The 14,927-nt window shown below is 34.4% G+C and overlaps 1 protein-coding gene across 1 annotated transcript in view; it reads left to right on the forward strand.

Annotated features, from left to right (window-relative positions):
* The window catches only part of LOC128554095 (E3 ubiquitin-protein ligase rnf213-alpha-like), a gene marked incomplete at its 5' end in the record, with an annotated part of 47,463 nt that extends 32,835 nt beyond the window's left edge, over positions 1-14,628 (forward strand). The window contains 2 exons of the mRNA XM_053535329.1: positions 14,040-14,174; positions 14,422-14,628. Coding sequence (XP_053391304.1) covers positions 14,040-14,174; positions 14,422-14,628 — 342 coding nt within the window. The remainder of the gene's footprint in view (positions 1-14,039; positions 14,175-14,421) is intronic.
* Between the last annotated feature and the right edge of the window lie 299 nt (positions 14,629-14,927).

The raw sequence follows: 14,927 nt of genomic DNA on the forward strand, positions 1-14,927 counted from the left end.
AAGGTCAAATTCAAGAATGACTTTGTCCGGAGCATATCTTCTTCATGCATAGAGGGATTTTGATGAAAGTTGGCACAATTGTTCATCATCATGAGAAGGAGTGTCATGCGCAAGAACCAGGTCCCTAGGTCTAAGGTCAAGGTCACACTTGGAGGTCAAAGGTCAAATTCAAGAATGACTTTGTCCGGAGCATATCTTCTTCATGCATAGAGGGATTTTGATGAAAGTTGGCACAATTGTTCATCATCATGAGAAGGAGTGTCATGCGCAAGAACCAGGTCCCTAGGTCTAAGGTCAAGGTCACACTTAGAGGTCAAAGGATACAAGAATGAAAACTTTGTCCGGAGCATTTCTTCTTCATGCATAGAGGGATTTTGATATAACTTGGCACAAATGTTCCACTGCGAAAAAAGGGTCAATATACGGGAGTCTACGGTCCCGTATATTTCGAAAATACGGGAGTATACGGGATGTATATTACAAATATACGGACCTAATATACGATCCCGTATTCGGAACATCTAGTATACGGGAAGTCCGTATATTTGTCATGCATATACGGAATCCCGTATACGCCGAATATACATAAATGTATATTTCCCGTATATATGCAATATACGAACTTTTAAAAAAAATCCCTAGAAATGGTGTTTATTCGTGTCCTGCTTTAACATAAGTTTCATTTTCATGTATTCGAAGGGTCTCGAGACTTTTTTCCCGTATACTTTCCGTATTTTAGAATATACGGAACACGTATACGAGCCTGTATATTCCGAATATACATAGTATACGGATCCCGTATTTTTGTCATATACGGACTGTGATGGCATCTAATATACGGGGCATATACGGGCTTGTATTTTCTAATATACGGGCTTCGGATTTTTCCGTATACGCATGATATACTAAGTATACGGATCCCGTACTTTTGTCATATACGGGGCATATACGAAACTGTACTTTTTGATATACGGGCTACGGACTAGTCCCGTATATGCATGGTATACGCAATATACGGACCCCGTACTTGTGTCATATACGGAATGTATACATCTGATATACGGGGATATACGAACCTGTAGTTTTTTATATACGGGCCAGGTTTTTCCCCCGTTTATGCAAGATATGCAGAGTACACAGATTCCATATTTGTGTCACATTTAGACTGAATTTGGTTTTCGTATTCTGGGAATTCACGGACCAGTATTTCTAAAAGATACATTTACAAGACTTTTCCCGTATATGCACTATGTGTAGTATACAAATCCCGTATTTTTCTTTTATGTGAACTGATTTCGTATATGGGCACACACTGAAAGATGACAAAATGAATGTCAGTAAAACCCTACAGCGGGAATAGGAGGTTAAAAAAAAGCAAGACAAAGAAAGGGTTTTGAAAAAAAAATTCTTTATTTTTAATTAATTGGAGACATGTCAGTTTAAAATTTAAACTTTTTATTCAATTAAATATTTTTAAATCATTTTTTTTCAAACGATTGAAATTTTTTTTCTTTCCCCTTGTCCAAATGAAATAAAAAAAAAATGGAGAAATTTCAAAAAACATAAAGCATTTTCTTAATAATTGAACCGCCCCCATGAGAAAACCAAATAGTGGGTTTGCGCCCGGGATCCAGACCACCCCTTGCATTCGCGCGCGGGAAAAAGGACCAAATGTGTTCGCTAAAATTTCTGTCCCGGCAATAGATTTTAAAAGGGAAACACCCGGGACCCTTTACCAGCTGCGCGAATGCCGGGCTGGTCTGGATCCATGTGGCCCGAAAAACCCACTATTTGGGTTTTTTCTCATGGCGCGGCTCAATGCTGGTCGAAAACCCACTATTTTTGGGGTTATTTCTTGGCCGGCTCATATGTTCTTTTCCCAAATTGGGAAAAATTTAGCAATTCGAAAACATTTAATTTGCGCCATTGACTCAACAAATAAGTTGGAAATCACTTCTTTTACTACTGTTGACATTTTTCGTTTTTCCCTATAAAATGTTGATTCCCGCTAAGGTTTTTTCGTTTTCCCGCCCTCCCTAAGAAGAGCAGAAAAACCCCTCTAATGTCGTAGTTTATTCAAAACGACGTTTTAAAAAGGATGCATTTTGGGTTTTCTGTGCGGGGAAACACATTTTTAAGCAGGTTAAAATGATAAAACCCCAGGGAAAATTATTCATTTTCCCTTGTTTCTCAAAAAGATAAGTTTTTAATCTGTTGTTACGAAGTCACTGAGAAGGGAATGGCTCATCCGGGCTTTTTTCTGCATTTTTTGATCAAACTAGTAAAAAACTTCACACTTAAGCATGTTTCCTTCGTGAAAAAAAATAGGGGCCCCTTTTTTGATTCCAGTAAAAAATTTGTGTAAACCCTGGAATAAAACAATGCACGCTTTAAAAAAGTTATACAAAAAGCCCTTTTGGGCAATTTAAAAAGTATGAAAATTATATCAATTAAATGATGTGAAAATTAGGGACGAAAAAAAGAAAATGGGGGCGTGATGACAAACTAAATTAAAGGTGTCAGAAGGGCGCCAACTCATTTCGTCGTAAAAAGAAATTAATATCATTAAATTTTCCCTGTTGATTTTTAAAATTAAATTTATTACAGTTTTTTATTTGCTTTTTTTGGTTTATTACTTTAAAAAATTATCCCCCAAAATTATATTTAATATAAAAGGCACGGTTTTCCCATTTTCCGTCCCACTTTTGGTCCGCACAACCCTACCTCTTTTTTAAAGGATTGTCTTCAAACTAAACATACGTAAAAAACATAAGTACGGGAAGACTTTTTTCAAGAGAGATTTTCCCTGCCCAAAAAACTTCAAAAGCTTAAAAAAGTGCGGAAAATGGGTTTCTAAATAAACTTCCCCATTTTATTCCTACCAAAATGTCAAAACTACAGCCCGGTATTTAAACCAACGTTTAGCGTTAACTTTAAACATGTTTAAATTAGTGTTCCTTACCTGCCCCGCCATTACGAAATTTTCCCCCCCCGTGTTAGAACTTTTTTTTCAAAATGCACAATAAATCTTTTGTACATTTTTGATAAAATATATCGGAGTGACAAAAACAGTCGCGTTGTTAAGTTTTTTTTAGTTTTAAAATTTTTTCAAAAACCCTTTTAAAAAAACTTTGTGACAAAAACAATTTTCTAAAACGATATTTTTTCCCCTCTAAATTTTTTAAATTTTTGGTTTAAACAATCTGAAGAGTTTCCGGGGAATTTCCAACCCGCGGTCAGTATAATATTCTTACAAAGTAAAATATTCATCAAAACGTCTTTTTTATGTTAAAATTTAAATAAAAGCATCTGGGTTTTTTAAATTCAGCAACCTGTATTCAAGAATAAAATAAAAAAACTTACGAAAATCTGGATTTAAAATTACCCCAAATCTCATACATTAACCAAACTAAAATATAAAAAAATAATATCAGAGTATAAATTTAAAAATTTACTTATTTAAATTTTAAGAGGGGCCAAAATATTGAAAATAAAAAGGGTAACAGGTATACGTGTTTTAATCTGTGAAAAATGAAAGAAATGGAAAATGTTTAAAGATCAAATTTTTACAGACAAACTCGTTTTCTTTCCAAACCCAAATGCCCACTTTGTTTTCAGAATGTTTGGGGTTTTGCACGGGCCCCCTTGGTCTTTCGTGCACGGTAAAACGGGCCCTGGCTAGAGTAACAAAAAAAACGGTGGGACATGAAAAGTTAAAACCTTTTTCCCGCGAGATTTTTTAGGTTCTCCAAGTTTTTTTTTTTTTTTTCGAAATATATAGATGGCAACCGGCTTTAAATTCCTTAATCAAATTTTCCTTAAAATTTTGCCCCGGGATATATTTGACGAAAAAATTTACAAAGGGCATCTACGGAGAAAAATATTTGGAAAGGAGGTTCGATTAAAAAGCAAAAATTATCTTTTTCTAAAGGATACTTTTTAAGCTGAAGTTTTTCCTTATGAAAATTTAAAATGGGTTTTTTCGTTTCTAAAAAAACTTTTTAAAAAAGGGTATTTATAAAAAAAAAAGATGGTCGCGCCGGGAATCAAACCCCTGACCGCAGTGGCCATAAATATTTTTCCCCGCTGTGGGAAACCAAAAAACGCAACTGATTTTTTGGGGTTTTTAAATTTTGCGCGTTAAATATCCCAAATTTTATCGAAAAAAATTTTTTTAAAAGCATTTTTTTTCCCCTCAGGTTTTTCCCGGGGGCGACTTTTATAGTCGGTCAGTAACGTACATAAAACACCATTAATTTCCATAAAATCAAAAAAAAATATAAGGGCCGGGAAAAAAAACCAACACAGTGGGTTTGTACCACCCATGGATCGGCCCACCCGCGCACCCGTGCAGTCGGGTCAGGACCCTGCTTTTCCCGCTTCAAAGCCTTATGGAAAATTAAAGGGAAACCTGTTTAGGAAACGGGGGGAAAAGGGGAAGGCCAAAGAAACTGCGCGGATGGCAGGTTTGGTTCCCCGGGATCCAAAAGCTGGTTCCGAAAAACCCAAAAAAACCTATGGTTTGGGTTTTTCCCTCATGGCACGGCTAAATTTTAAATATATATTTTTTTTTTGTTTCTGTGGGCGCCCCTGGGGGCCAGGGGTTTTTTTTAAGTATTCTTTTTAAAAATTGCTTTATTTCTTAAATTTTTTTTAGCCCACGTTGTTTAGTTCTTTAAAAAATAAAAAAATTTTAAAATTTGTCAAATGTTTAGTCACTCTTTAAATTTCATTGTGTATTACAATATTCCTGGGGAAAAGAATACCCGGTCAGTGTTGTTTCAAGCTGGGGGCCCCTTTTAAAAATATGAAAACCCATTTACTACAAGTGATATATTTTTTTAGGGTTTTTAGCTTTTGGGGCTTGAAATTTATAATATTTTTTTCCTTCTTCTGCCCAAAGAGCTAAAAAATATATTTTTCTACTTCTTTGTTCTGCCCTTTATACCCGTCTTTTTCTTTCTCCGGGATTTACTTTCATGATTTTTTCACTCATGTCAAAAGTCTTTTTCAGACGGAGGAACATAAAAAAATTCCCCCCCTTAGAATTAACAGTAAAAGTTATCGTAATGGACATGTTAATGAGTTCCCATTTTACTGAGTGAATATCAAACAGAAAGACCCGGGCCCCAATTTTTCACGAAAATATTTAAGGAAACATTTTTTTTTTTACGGGGGTAGGGGAACCGCAATGGAAAATAGATCGAATTCTTTAATGGTACCCCCCCCCCCCTTTTTTTCTCCTTTTTTTATTTTTTGAAATCGTAGTGAATAAAAATCATGTACGCTTTTTTCAAATTGTTAAAAACAATCGGGCAGTTTAAAATAAATAAGGTTTTTTTTAACAAAAAATTTTGGGTAAAAACTCGACGCATTTTTTGGCGTTAAAAAATTTTTTCCCCCAAATTATGACGTCAAATTTAAACTTAAAAAAATTTATAAAACCTTCGGAGGGGTTTAATTTTAAAAAACCCAGTTTTTCCCGTTTTTTTTGTTTTTATTTTGAAACGTTTTTAGAAACCCTGTTAAGAATCTTTTGCGCCCTGCTGAAAAAAAGACTTTTTTTTTTTCTTTTGAAGATTTTACAGCTACAAAATTTGGGTAAAAGGAACCGAAAAAAAACCCGCAGTCGGAAATTTCGTCCCAAATTTGTTTGGGGAAATTTTCTTTAAAAAACCGTTGGAAAAAACGATTTAAAAAAACGATTAAGCCCGAGGAATTAATTTTTTTGTTTGTACCTGTATGGGCCGAAAGTAAATTTTGTTTTTTTGGGTGTAAAATATGTAACGCTTTTTTAATATGTTTGTTACCATATTATATTACTAAATATTCCCTTTTTTTTTGACAATAAATAAAGTATTTTTACTATTTGACTTGTTTCCCCATTTTTACTTTTAAAATTTTTTTAAAAATTCCGTGATGTTTAGTAAAAGTTCGCCTGTAAATGCATAAGAAAAAAAAATTTTAATGACCCAAAACTATTAGTTTTTCGATTCACCCCCCCCCCACCCCCGTGGGTTTCTACAACAAAACACTTAGTACGGAAATCGAAAAATTGGATTATTTGTTCTTAGGTAAAGCTTTCCCCCTTTTCGGTTTTTTAAAAATGTTAAATAAAATTTGGGAAAGCCAAAAAATCCCGTAGTAGTTGCTTTTTAGCCCTATAAAAAATTTTTAAAAATTTCATATTAATAATCAAATTCTACAAAATAAAAATTTTTTTTTAATTTCCAACCCTTTTTTTTGATATAATACTTGAAAAAAAAAATTTTTTCATCACCAAACCCCTACATAAATTACAAAGTCTGTAGAGATCAAATAATCTGTAAAAAAGTATTTAATTTTTTTCATACTGACACTGATATTTTTCGCCCGAAAAAAAATTTTTTTCTCTAACAGAGGGGAAAAGATGTTGTAAATTTTTTTTAAAAGTGCCATCTAGAAAAAAGCTTATTTGTAGATTACCCGGGACCCCTTTTCTTATAAAAAGATTTTTAATTATTAACTTATTTAAAGCTTTTCCCGGGTTCCCGTTTTTATCGAAAGAATGAATGTGTTTGCCCCCTAATTTATTTTTAAAGAAGCAGCCCGGGTACCCGCTTTCCCAAATAAAAAATTTTATCAGGAGTTTTTTTGTCCCTTTCAACTTTAACTCGTTTTAAACCCCAAGGGGTTTTTTTCAAATGATTTTTGCACGATAAATTTTTTTTTTTTTTTCAACCCCTTTCAAAATTTAAATTTTGGGGGGGACTGACATCCTTGTAGGGGCTAAATAAAGAAAGAATGAAATAAAGTTAAAAGTGAGTTGTGAAAAAAAAGATCAAACGAATGAATGGGAAAGAACTTTTAAGGCTATTTTGAATTTTTTTTTTTTATTAAGATTACAAAATTAAACTGCCTTTTTGACCCCTTCTGAATTTTTTAAAGCCAAAAAAAGCAACCCGTTTTTCCCATTAATTGAAATATAATTTTATGGGGCTGGTTTGTCCCCCAAAAAAAAAAACAGTTTAAATTTAAAAAATTTAAAAAATATTAAAACAAAAAAGTACTTACTCGTGGCTTCCTTTTCCCCCTGAAAATTTTGCAATAAAATTATTGCGTGCGGGCACTTTTACCCGATGTTTTTCGCCTCGGGGCAAGAACCCCGCGAAACGAAGGTTTTTCCCCCACTGATTGGACGGAAGAAAACATACCTAATATTAAGCATTAAAGATCCCCTTAATTTTTCGCTAATTTTTTGTTTAATTTGGATTCACGAGTTTTTGATATTGGCCCCAAATTTTCAGGTAAAAATGTTAGAAATTGCCCGACTGGATTTTCCAGGCTTTGGGGACATGGGCTACTATCGATTTATTAATATGCATACAAATTTTTATCCCAAATTTAAATTTCAGTAAAACTGTACGGCAGAAATTTTATGTTTAAATTTATTTTCGTGGAGATGGGGAAACATGTAAATTTTTTAAATTTATTTTATTTAAAAGAAAGGGATTCAATTTAAACTTTGCCAAAATTTTTTCGAGGTTTTCCCTTAATTTTTAAACCAAAAAATTTTTATTTTTTCCCGTTTAAACAGTGCACGCCAACCCCTTTTTCCCCGGGTTTTCATTTTTTTTAAAGTAAAGTAAATGTGATGTTATCCTACCCGTTTTATCTTTATGAATTTTAATTAAATTTTCTTTAAAGTATTTATTTTTAGTACACTTGTGACAGGTAATGTGTCTTTTTGTTAGAAAATTTTTTAAAAAATCGACTTTTTTTTTCAAAAAGGGTTTAAAATTTGGAAAACCCCTTTTTTTAAAAATGGACCAATAAAATTTTAAGGGCCCCTTTTGACAAAAAGGGAAAGTTTGCCCAATAAAAATTTAGGGGAAAAAGGGATGGCCCAAAAATCGGGGGGGAACCCACCCCATGGGGGGGGGGGGGGGGGATTGGCAGCAAACGCTTTTTCCCCCCCCTCAGCTACCCGCCCCATGCGCCCGTATAAAATCAACTAAAAATTATATAAGTTTTTTTGTTTTCGCTATTTATTTTTGGGAAATTTTAAAAAGAATTTAAAGGAAATATACAAAAAAATTTACTGTGCTAGGTCAATACTAAAGGGCCCCCGTCCCTGGAGAAATGAAAAGTCTTGGAACAGTGTTTTTTTCTACGGGAAAAGAGGGGGGATTGGGAAAAATTTTTTTTATCACGTGCGCAGTGTTACACCACATTCGACATGTTGATACTAAAGTGGGGAAAGTGTTGATTAACACGTGCGCAAGTAAAACTATCTTGCTAACCTTCGCAAGTGTACTATCACGTTTGCAGTTTTTTAGCTGACACGTGCGAACGTGAAAAAATTTCCAACGAAACTAATCGAGATGTCCGCCTTTTTTTCCCAAAAAAAAGAAAAAACTTTCTTCGTAAATTACAGCTAACTATTAAAAAACACTTCCTTAAAAAAGACAAACCATTTAGAAAAAAATTTCCCGATCTTTCAGCTTTTTCATTGATCAGCTAAAAACGTGCGCACGTGTTTTTGGGTTTTTACATTTCGCCATGGGAGTATAAAAGGGCGAAACGTTTAAGCTTTTCACTTTTCGCACGTGATAGTTTTTTCACCCCCGCACGTGTGAATTACCCCAAAAGCACGTGGGAGCCAACCGTGCGCCGAAAAAAAAAAAATTTTCCAAAGTCCTTTGCATGCCAAACCCTAATTTTACATAAAAACATCTGCAAATTACTTCGAAACCAAAAAAACGGATATGAAAAAATTTTTCGCTTTAAAAATTTTTTTAAATTAAAATAACGCTGAAAGTAAAATTGAACAAAAAGGTAAAAAAATTTCATATTTTAAAAGCTCTTTTAATTAATTAAACGGGAAAGACTTCGGTTAATTGTTGCTTTCTTTTTACCAAAAAGCTTTGTTATCTACATGGGTTTAAAGGTGGGCCAACCCCGGGTGGGTCCCGTGCCCGAAATGGTTTTTTTTCGATGACTTTAAAAACCCGTTTTCCCATCCCCCGATGCGGTTTAAACCTCACTCAGAGTGTTTCAATTCTCCCTGTGAGGAAGACATTAAAGCAGGTGCTCGTCGTGAGAAATAAAAGCACCCTTAGGGGCCTGGGGTATTCCTCCATGGCACCCAAAAAAACCCGGGAAAATCGTAAAGGACCCATAAATGTGTCAGCGCAAAGTTAATCCCAACAAAAAAACCAAAAACCCCACCTACTCGGTCGGTAGCAGACATTCGTAAATTTAAAAAAAACGAAAGGGGTTTTTTCGAATCTTTTGGGCCAAAACACATTATATCGATTTTTTTGGGGTCCCGTTTAAAAAAAATTTTATTTATAAGTAAAGTTCCCAAAAAATGTTTATATACATTTTCAAATACAAAAAAAAATGGAAATTTGATCCCCTTTTTTCCTTAAAAATTTGCTTGTATGCACAAGCGTTGGAAAAGTGCCAAAAAAAAGTTTTAAATTTTTCTTGCATTTGATTTTTACAATGGCGAGATCCCCCGGATGTTTTTTATCAATACAAATAAATAGGGAAGAAATTTATTAATTTTTTCTTTTCTCAAAAGGCTATTTAGATTAAATGTTTAAAAAAAATCGGGGAAAGGCTAGATGAAAGAAAGGATTCATTCTGTTTGATTTAAAAACCCGTTTTTGGGCCGTGAATGCTTTTTTTTCAGTTCATGTCATTTAGTTTTAAACATTTCTTTCTTTTAAAATTTTTGGGATTCATTCTACATACATGTACAAGTTCGAAAACAAAGCAAAAAATTTTTACCCTTTTAAATGGGCCCGGGGAATAAATTTTTATACACATTTTGATTTCTCCCGTATTTTTGAAATAAATAAATTTTTTAAACCCGTATTTCCCGGATTTAAAAGGGGAAAAAATACGGGGGGTTTTTTTACCAACATATACGGACATATACGTCCCGGGATTTTTGAATTTTTACAAATTATTTAAAAACCCGTATTTTTCCCGCTTTTACGGGAAAAATCCGAGTTGTATTCGGAAAAATTACGGGAAATTTTAATCTCTGTATTTTCGAAAAATACAAAATATACATATCCCGTATATCCAGAATAACGGGAAAAAATACGGAGTTTTATACAAAGAATAAAACGGGGAAAAAAAATTCCCCTTTTTTCAAAAAAATACAAAAATTTTTTAAATCCCGTATTTTTTGGGTATACGGGAATAATACGGAAATTGTTTTAACCCAAACAAAAAAAGGGACATATACGTCCCGTATTTTCGAAAAATACAAATTAAATTTTAAAACCCCTATTTCCCCGCATATACGGGGAAAAATTCGGGTTTTTATACGAAAATAACGGGAAATTTAATCCCTGTAATTTTTGAAATATACAAACCCATACATATTCCCCTATATCCAGAAAATCCGGGAAAAAATACGGGGTTTTATTGAAAAATATACGGGAAAAAATACGTCCGTTTTTCGTAAAAACGGGTTTTTTGTATTCCCCTAAAACCCCGACATATACGGGAAAAAAACGGTGTTGTTTTACGATTTGAATAACCCTTTTTCGAATTTTCCCCTATTTTAATAAAATTTGGGGGATCGTATCTAAGAATTCCCTTTTTTTCATAGTATACGGGAAAATCCGTATTTTAGTAGTATACGGACTTTTAAATATACAAGCCCCGTACACGCCCGTATTTTAGTTTTCCTGTATTTCTTCCCGTATACGGGTAATATACGGGGTCCCGTACACTCCCGTATATTAACTCTTTTTTCGCAGTGTTCACCACCATGAGGTGGAGTGTCATGCGCAAGAACCAGGTCTCTAGGTCTAAGGTCAAGGTCACACTTAGAGGTCAAAGGATACAAGAATGAAAACCTTGTCCGGAGCATTTCTTCTTCATGCATAGAGGGATTTTGATATAACTTGGCACAAATGTTCACCACCACAAGACGTAGTGTCATGCGCAAGAACCAGGTCCCTAGGTCTAAGGTCAAGGTCACACTTAGAGGCCAAAGGTCAGATACAAGAATGACTTTGTCTGAAGCATTTCTTCTTCATGCATGGAGGGATTTTGATGTAACTTGACACAATTATACACCATCATGAGACGAAGTGTCATGCGCAGTTCCCTTCTTTAGAATTACTTCCCTTTGTTGTTACTATAAATAGCTTATATTGTAACTTTTTCATTACTAGTCGTAGGGAAAAATCGAGACCACTTTTCTGTAGTACAACATGCATGCTACATCCAATTTTGAGGTGTATTTTGACCAGTCTCTACCTGGTAAAGATTTTTGTGTGGACTTACAATTTTTTTTTTTTAAGATTAACTTCCCTTAGTTGTTACTATAAATAACTTATATTGTTACTTTTTTATAATTGACCGTAGGGAAAAACCAAGACCACTTTTCTGTGGTACAACATAGATGTTACTTTCCAATTTTAGGTGTATTTTAAGGTATCTCTACCTGGTAAGGAGTTTTTTTGTGGACTTAGAAAAACAAAACACTTAGTTATTACTAAACAACCACAAAATTAAAATTCCATTTGCAAATACAGGTGCTAGAGTAAAGAAATTTGCTGTGACGGGCGTATATTGTGACATTCTTGCACTCTTGTTAGTTTTAGGCTTTTACATTAGTTGGATGACTATGGTAAGAAATAAGATTAAAACATAAGACTTCCGAGAAAAAAAGTTAACTTACCATCATCTGGAATTTCTGGTGCTTCACCCTTGGCCTAATGTTTTTTGTACATAACGTAGCTGTTCATTAGGGCTATGTCCACAGCAAACCATATTAAATAGGTCTACCACTTAACGCTTGGTCTTTGTACGGTGTAGCTACTTCGATTCGGAGGTGATCGTACCTGTCCACGTCATTGTTGAATTCAACAATAGCGAGTGGACAGGGGTATACCCTCTTTTCCCATTTTCCTTCAGGATTTACTTGTATCCTGGTCTTAAGGAAAGGGGATTGAAACATGTATTCAAGTTGTAGACATGCCTTGAATCCTTCCTTACTCTAGCTAACATCTTTCTATCTTTGGTTTGACGTGTCATATACTGTTATCTATTCAATGCCCTAAACATCTTTCTGTCGGACTAATTTCTGTGGTTTGAAATCATATTGCCAAAATATTCGCCCTATACTAAAAGACCCACAAGGATGGATTGAGCTGGCAAGGAACGCCTGTGCCAAAGGGATGTGTCTAGAAACACTATACGGTTTAACAAGGTGTTCAACAACCTCCCTCGTTAGTCTTCTTTCTTCCCTCTAATATGAACTTGAAACTTCCAAAGATATGCAGAAACGACATCTGATGACACGAATATTTTAAAGCCTCTCTTTGATAAATACCATTAACTAAATGTTTACCCTGCAAATAAGTACCACAGTAGACGTTTGCAGGAAGAACGAATTTCAGTGTAGTACCGCAGTGTAGTTTTTCTTTTCCCGTTAACAAGGAATATAGCAGAATTGTGTGAGAAACTTGAATTTTAAGGCAGTGCCATAGTGTAGTAATACACATTAAATGAAATCCGGTGCACTTCCACAGTGCTGAGAAAGTAACCCTGCGAAAAGATAATACAAGTAATCAAATTAGGCATTATTCATTCTCCCAATTACCACAGTAGTTTACTGCAGGACATGCGAAACTCAAGGCAGTGCTGCAGCGTATTAATACATATTTACACAAAATAGCTTGTACTGCCACAGTAATACAGTGACCGTTTACATATGTGACTTTTAATAAATAACATTAACTGTATGTTTTAGCTGCATATAAATACCATAGTAGACTATTGCAGGAAAAAAGAAAATATAAGGTGTGTCACAGTGTAGTTATACCAATAACCATACAATGGACACAACTACCATAGTGTAGCAACCGTGTTACATTAAAATTACCGCAGTGTAAAAATGAAGTATATTGTTCGTAATTTTACCCCCCGACAACAAAGTTGTAAGGGGGGTATACTGGTTTCAGTTTGTCTGTCTGTCTGTCTGTCCGTCCGTCTGTCTGTCTGTCCGTAGACACAATCTTGTGCGCATCATCTCTCCTCATCCCCTTGACAACAGTAGTTGTGCATGGGGCATGTTAGGTTCTTTCAACGACAAAAATTGCAGAGTTATGGGACTTTGTTTCTTGTTAACATACTATGTACATACAGTCTGCATATGCAGTCTTGTGCGCGCCTAATCTTCCGAACCCTTGCACACAGTTTAATGAAACTTCACACAAGTGATCAATACCAACCCTAGTTGTGCATGGTGCATGTTACGTTCTTTTAGATAAATATTCTGCATAGTTATGGGACTTTGTTTTTGTTACTATACTGTATACGTACAGTCTATATACGTACAGTCCACATAATTATGCAAACTTGTGTGCGTCAAATTGCAATGTACTGTGTAATTCCTTCTATTTATAATTGAGAAAAATAATCGTTTTTCCCCAAATACTGCATTATGCGCTATGGAAATAAGCACCCCCATTTTTCTGGTACGTATTAGTCGTCTCCGGTAGCCCGCCTGCAAAACAGTAGTGGTAATGGAGAACCCCAAAAATATAGTCTGCATTTGGCGGCTCAGGTAGTGCGTCGGTGTACGATAGCGGTATTCGAAAGGATATAGCACTCTATAATATTCAGGAAGTATAAATTAAAACAAAGAAAAAAACCCTAAAAATATCCAAATTTGCTTATATAATACTGATATCACTATGTATTTAGTAACCTGTGACACCTGAAATCTATATCAAATTAAGTGGAATATTATATGATTTAGAACGCGCCCCATTTTTTCAATTTTATTTAATTTCAGAAATGCTTAAACAGTGGATGAAGAAAATGTCCTATAAAATAAAAACGAGTGCGGTGACCTGTGCTTTTTCTGCCCTTATTTGTCTTATAAACTAATGTTCTTCAATCTCACAGAGTGTGAACAATTTCTTATTGATGGTACATCCTTAACATCAGAATTTACCGTTGAATTTGTTAAATACCTAGTTGAAATGTCGTGTTTTTTCATGTTGAAATATATTCTACAGGATGAATGCAGTTTTGTTTCACTCCGAGATGTTGATCGGACACTGACTGTGATGAGTTGGTTCTATAAGCAAAGTCAAGAGAATGGTCTACAGTTTAAACTGATGAACGCAAAGATGAGAAATAAACATAACGAGGTAACTACACAGCAGCTTAAATAAAGTGAATATAGATTATGTCTTCAATCTGGACTTTTATTCAAGAACATACTAGAAGTAATTATGCAAATTTGTAATATATCATGTTTTGGATGCCTTTGTTTGAAATATTTGTCGAATACTTATGGCATCAGAGAACTATGTATACATTGGATAAGAAAGTATTTAGTTAAAAAGCTCGTTTTAATGTGAGCACAAATCATCATATTATGAATATTTTATTTAGAAATACACTCTGGATGCTACTACGAGGTCGTTGATTTTGGCTCTCGGTGTCTGCTACCATGCGTGTCTCAAATCTAGATCGGAATATAGGGAAAGAATTGCCAAATTTTTCAAAAGCCCCTGCTTGCTTCAAAGAGGTGGTGCACAAATAGGAGAGGAAATAGACAGGTACAAATTGTATTATTCCTCATTTGTTAGTAAAAGGTGACCTTTCGTTTAGTTTTTACACATTTATACATTTCGCCTCGTTGAGTATAGGTATGAAGCTCCCTTAGAAAAATAATGTATCCCCGAACTATAGTATAATAACTTGCTCTCCCTTGTACGTTACAATACACATATGTCGAAAGTTTTTTACTGATGATGTACGAGAGGTGTTCAGTAAATATTGAGACTCTCGTATTGCTTCATTACATATGTAATATCAATTTATTAATAAAGCAACATTATGTCCTGGAGTGGTCGCTTGAGAATACATTCTCATACTTTTGGTGCAGTGTAAATTGA

This window comes from Mercenaria mercenaria, unplaced genomic scaffold (genome assembly GCF_021730395.1).
Source record: "Mercenaria mercenaria strain notata unplaced genomic scaffold, MADL_Memer_1 contig_4712, whole genome shotgun sequence".
In the NCBI taxonomy this organism is placed as follows: domain Eukaryota; kingdom Metazoa; phylum Mollusca; class Bivalvia; order Venerida; family Veneridae; genus Mercenaria; species Mercenaria mercenaria.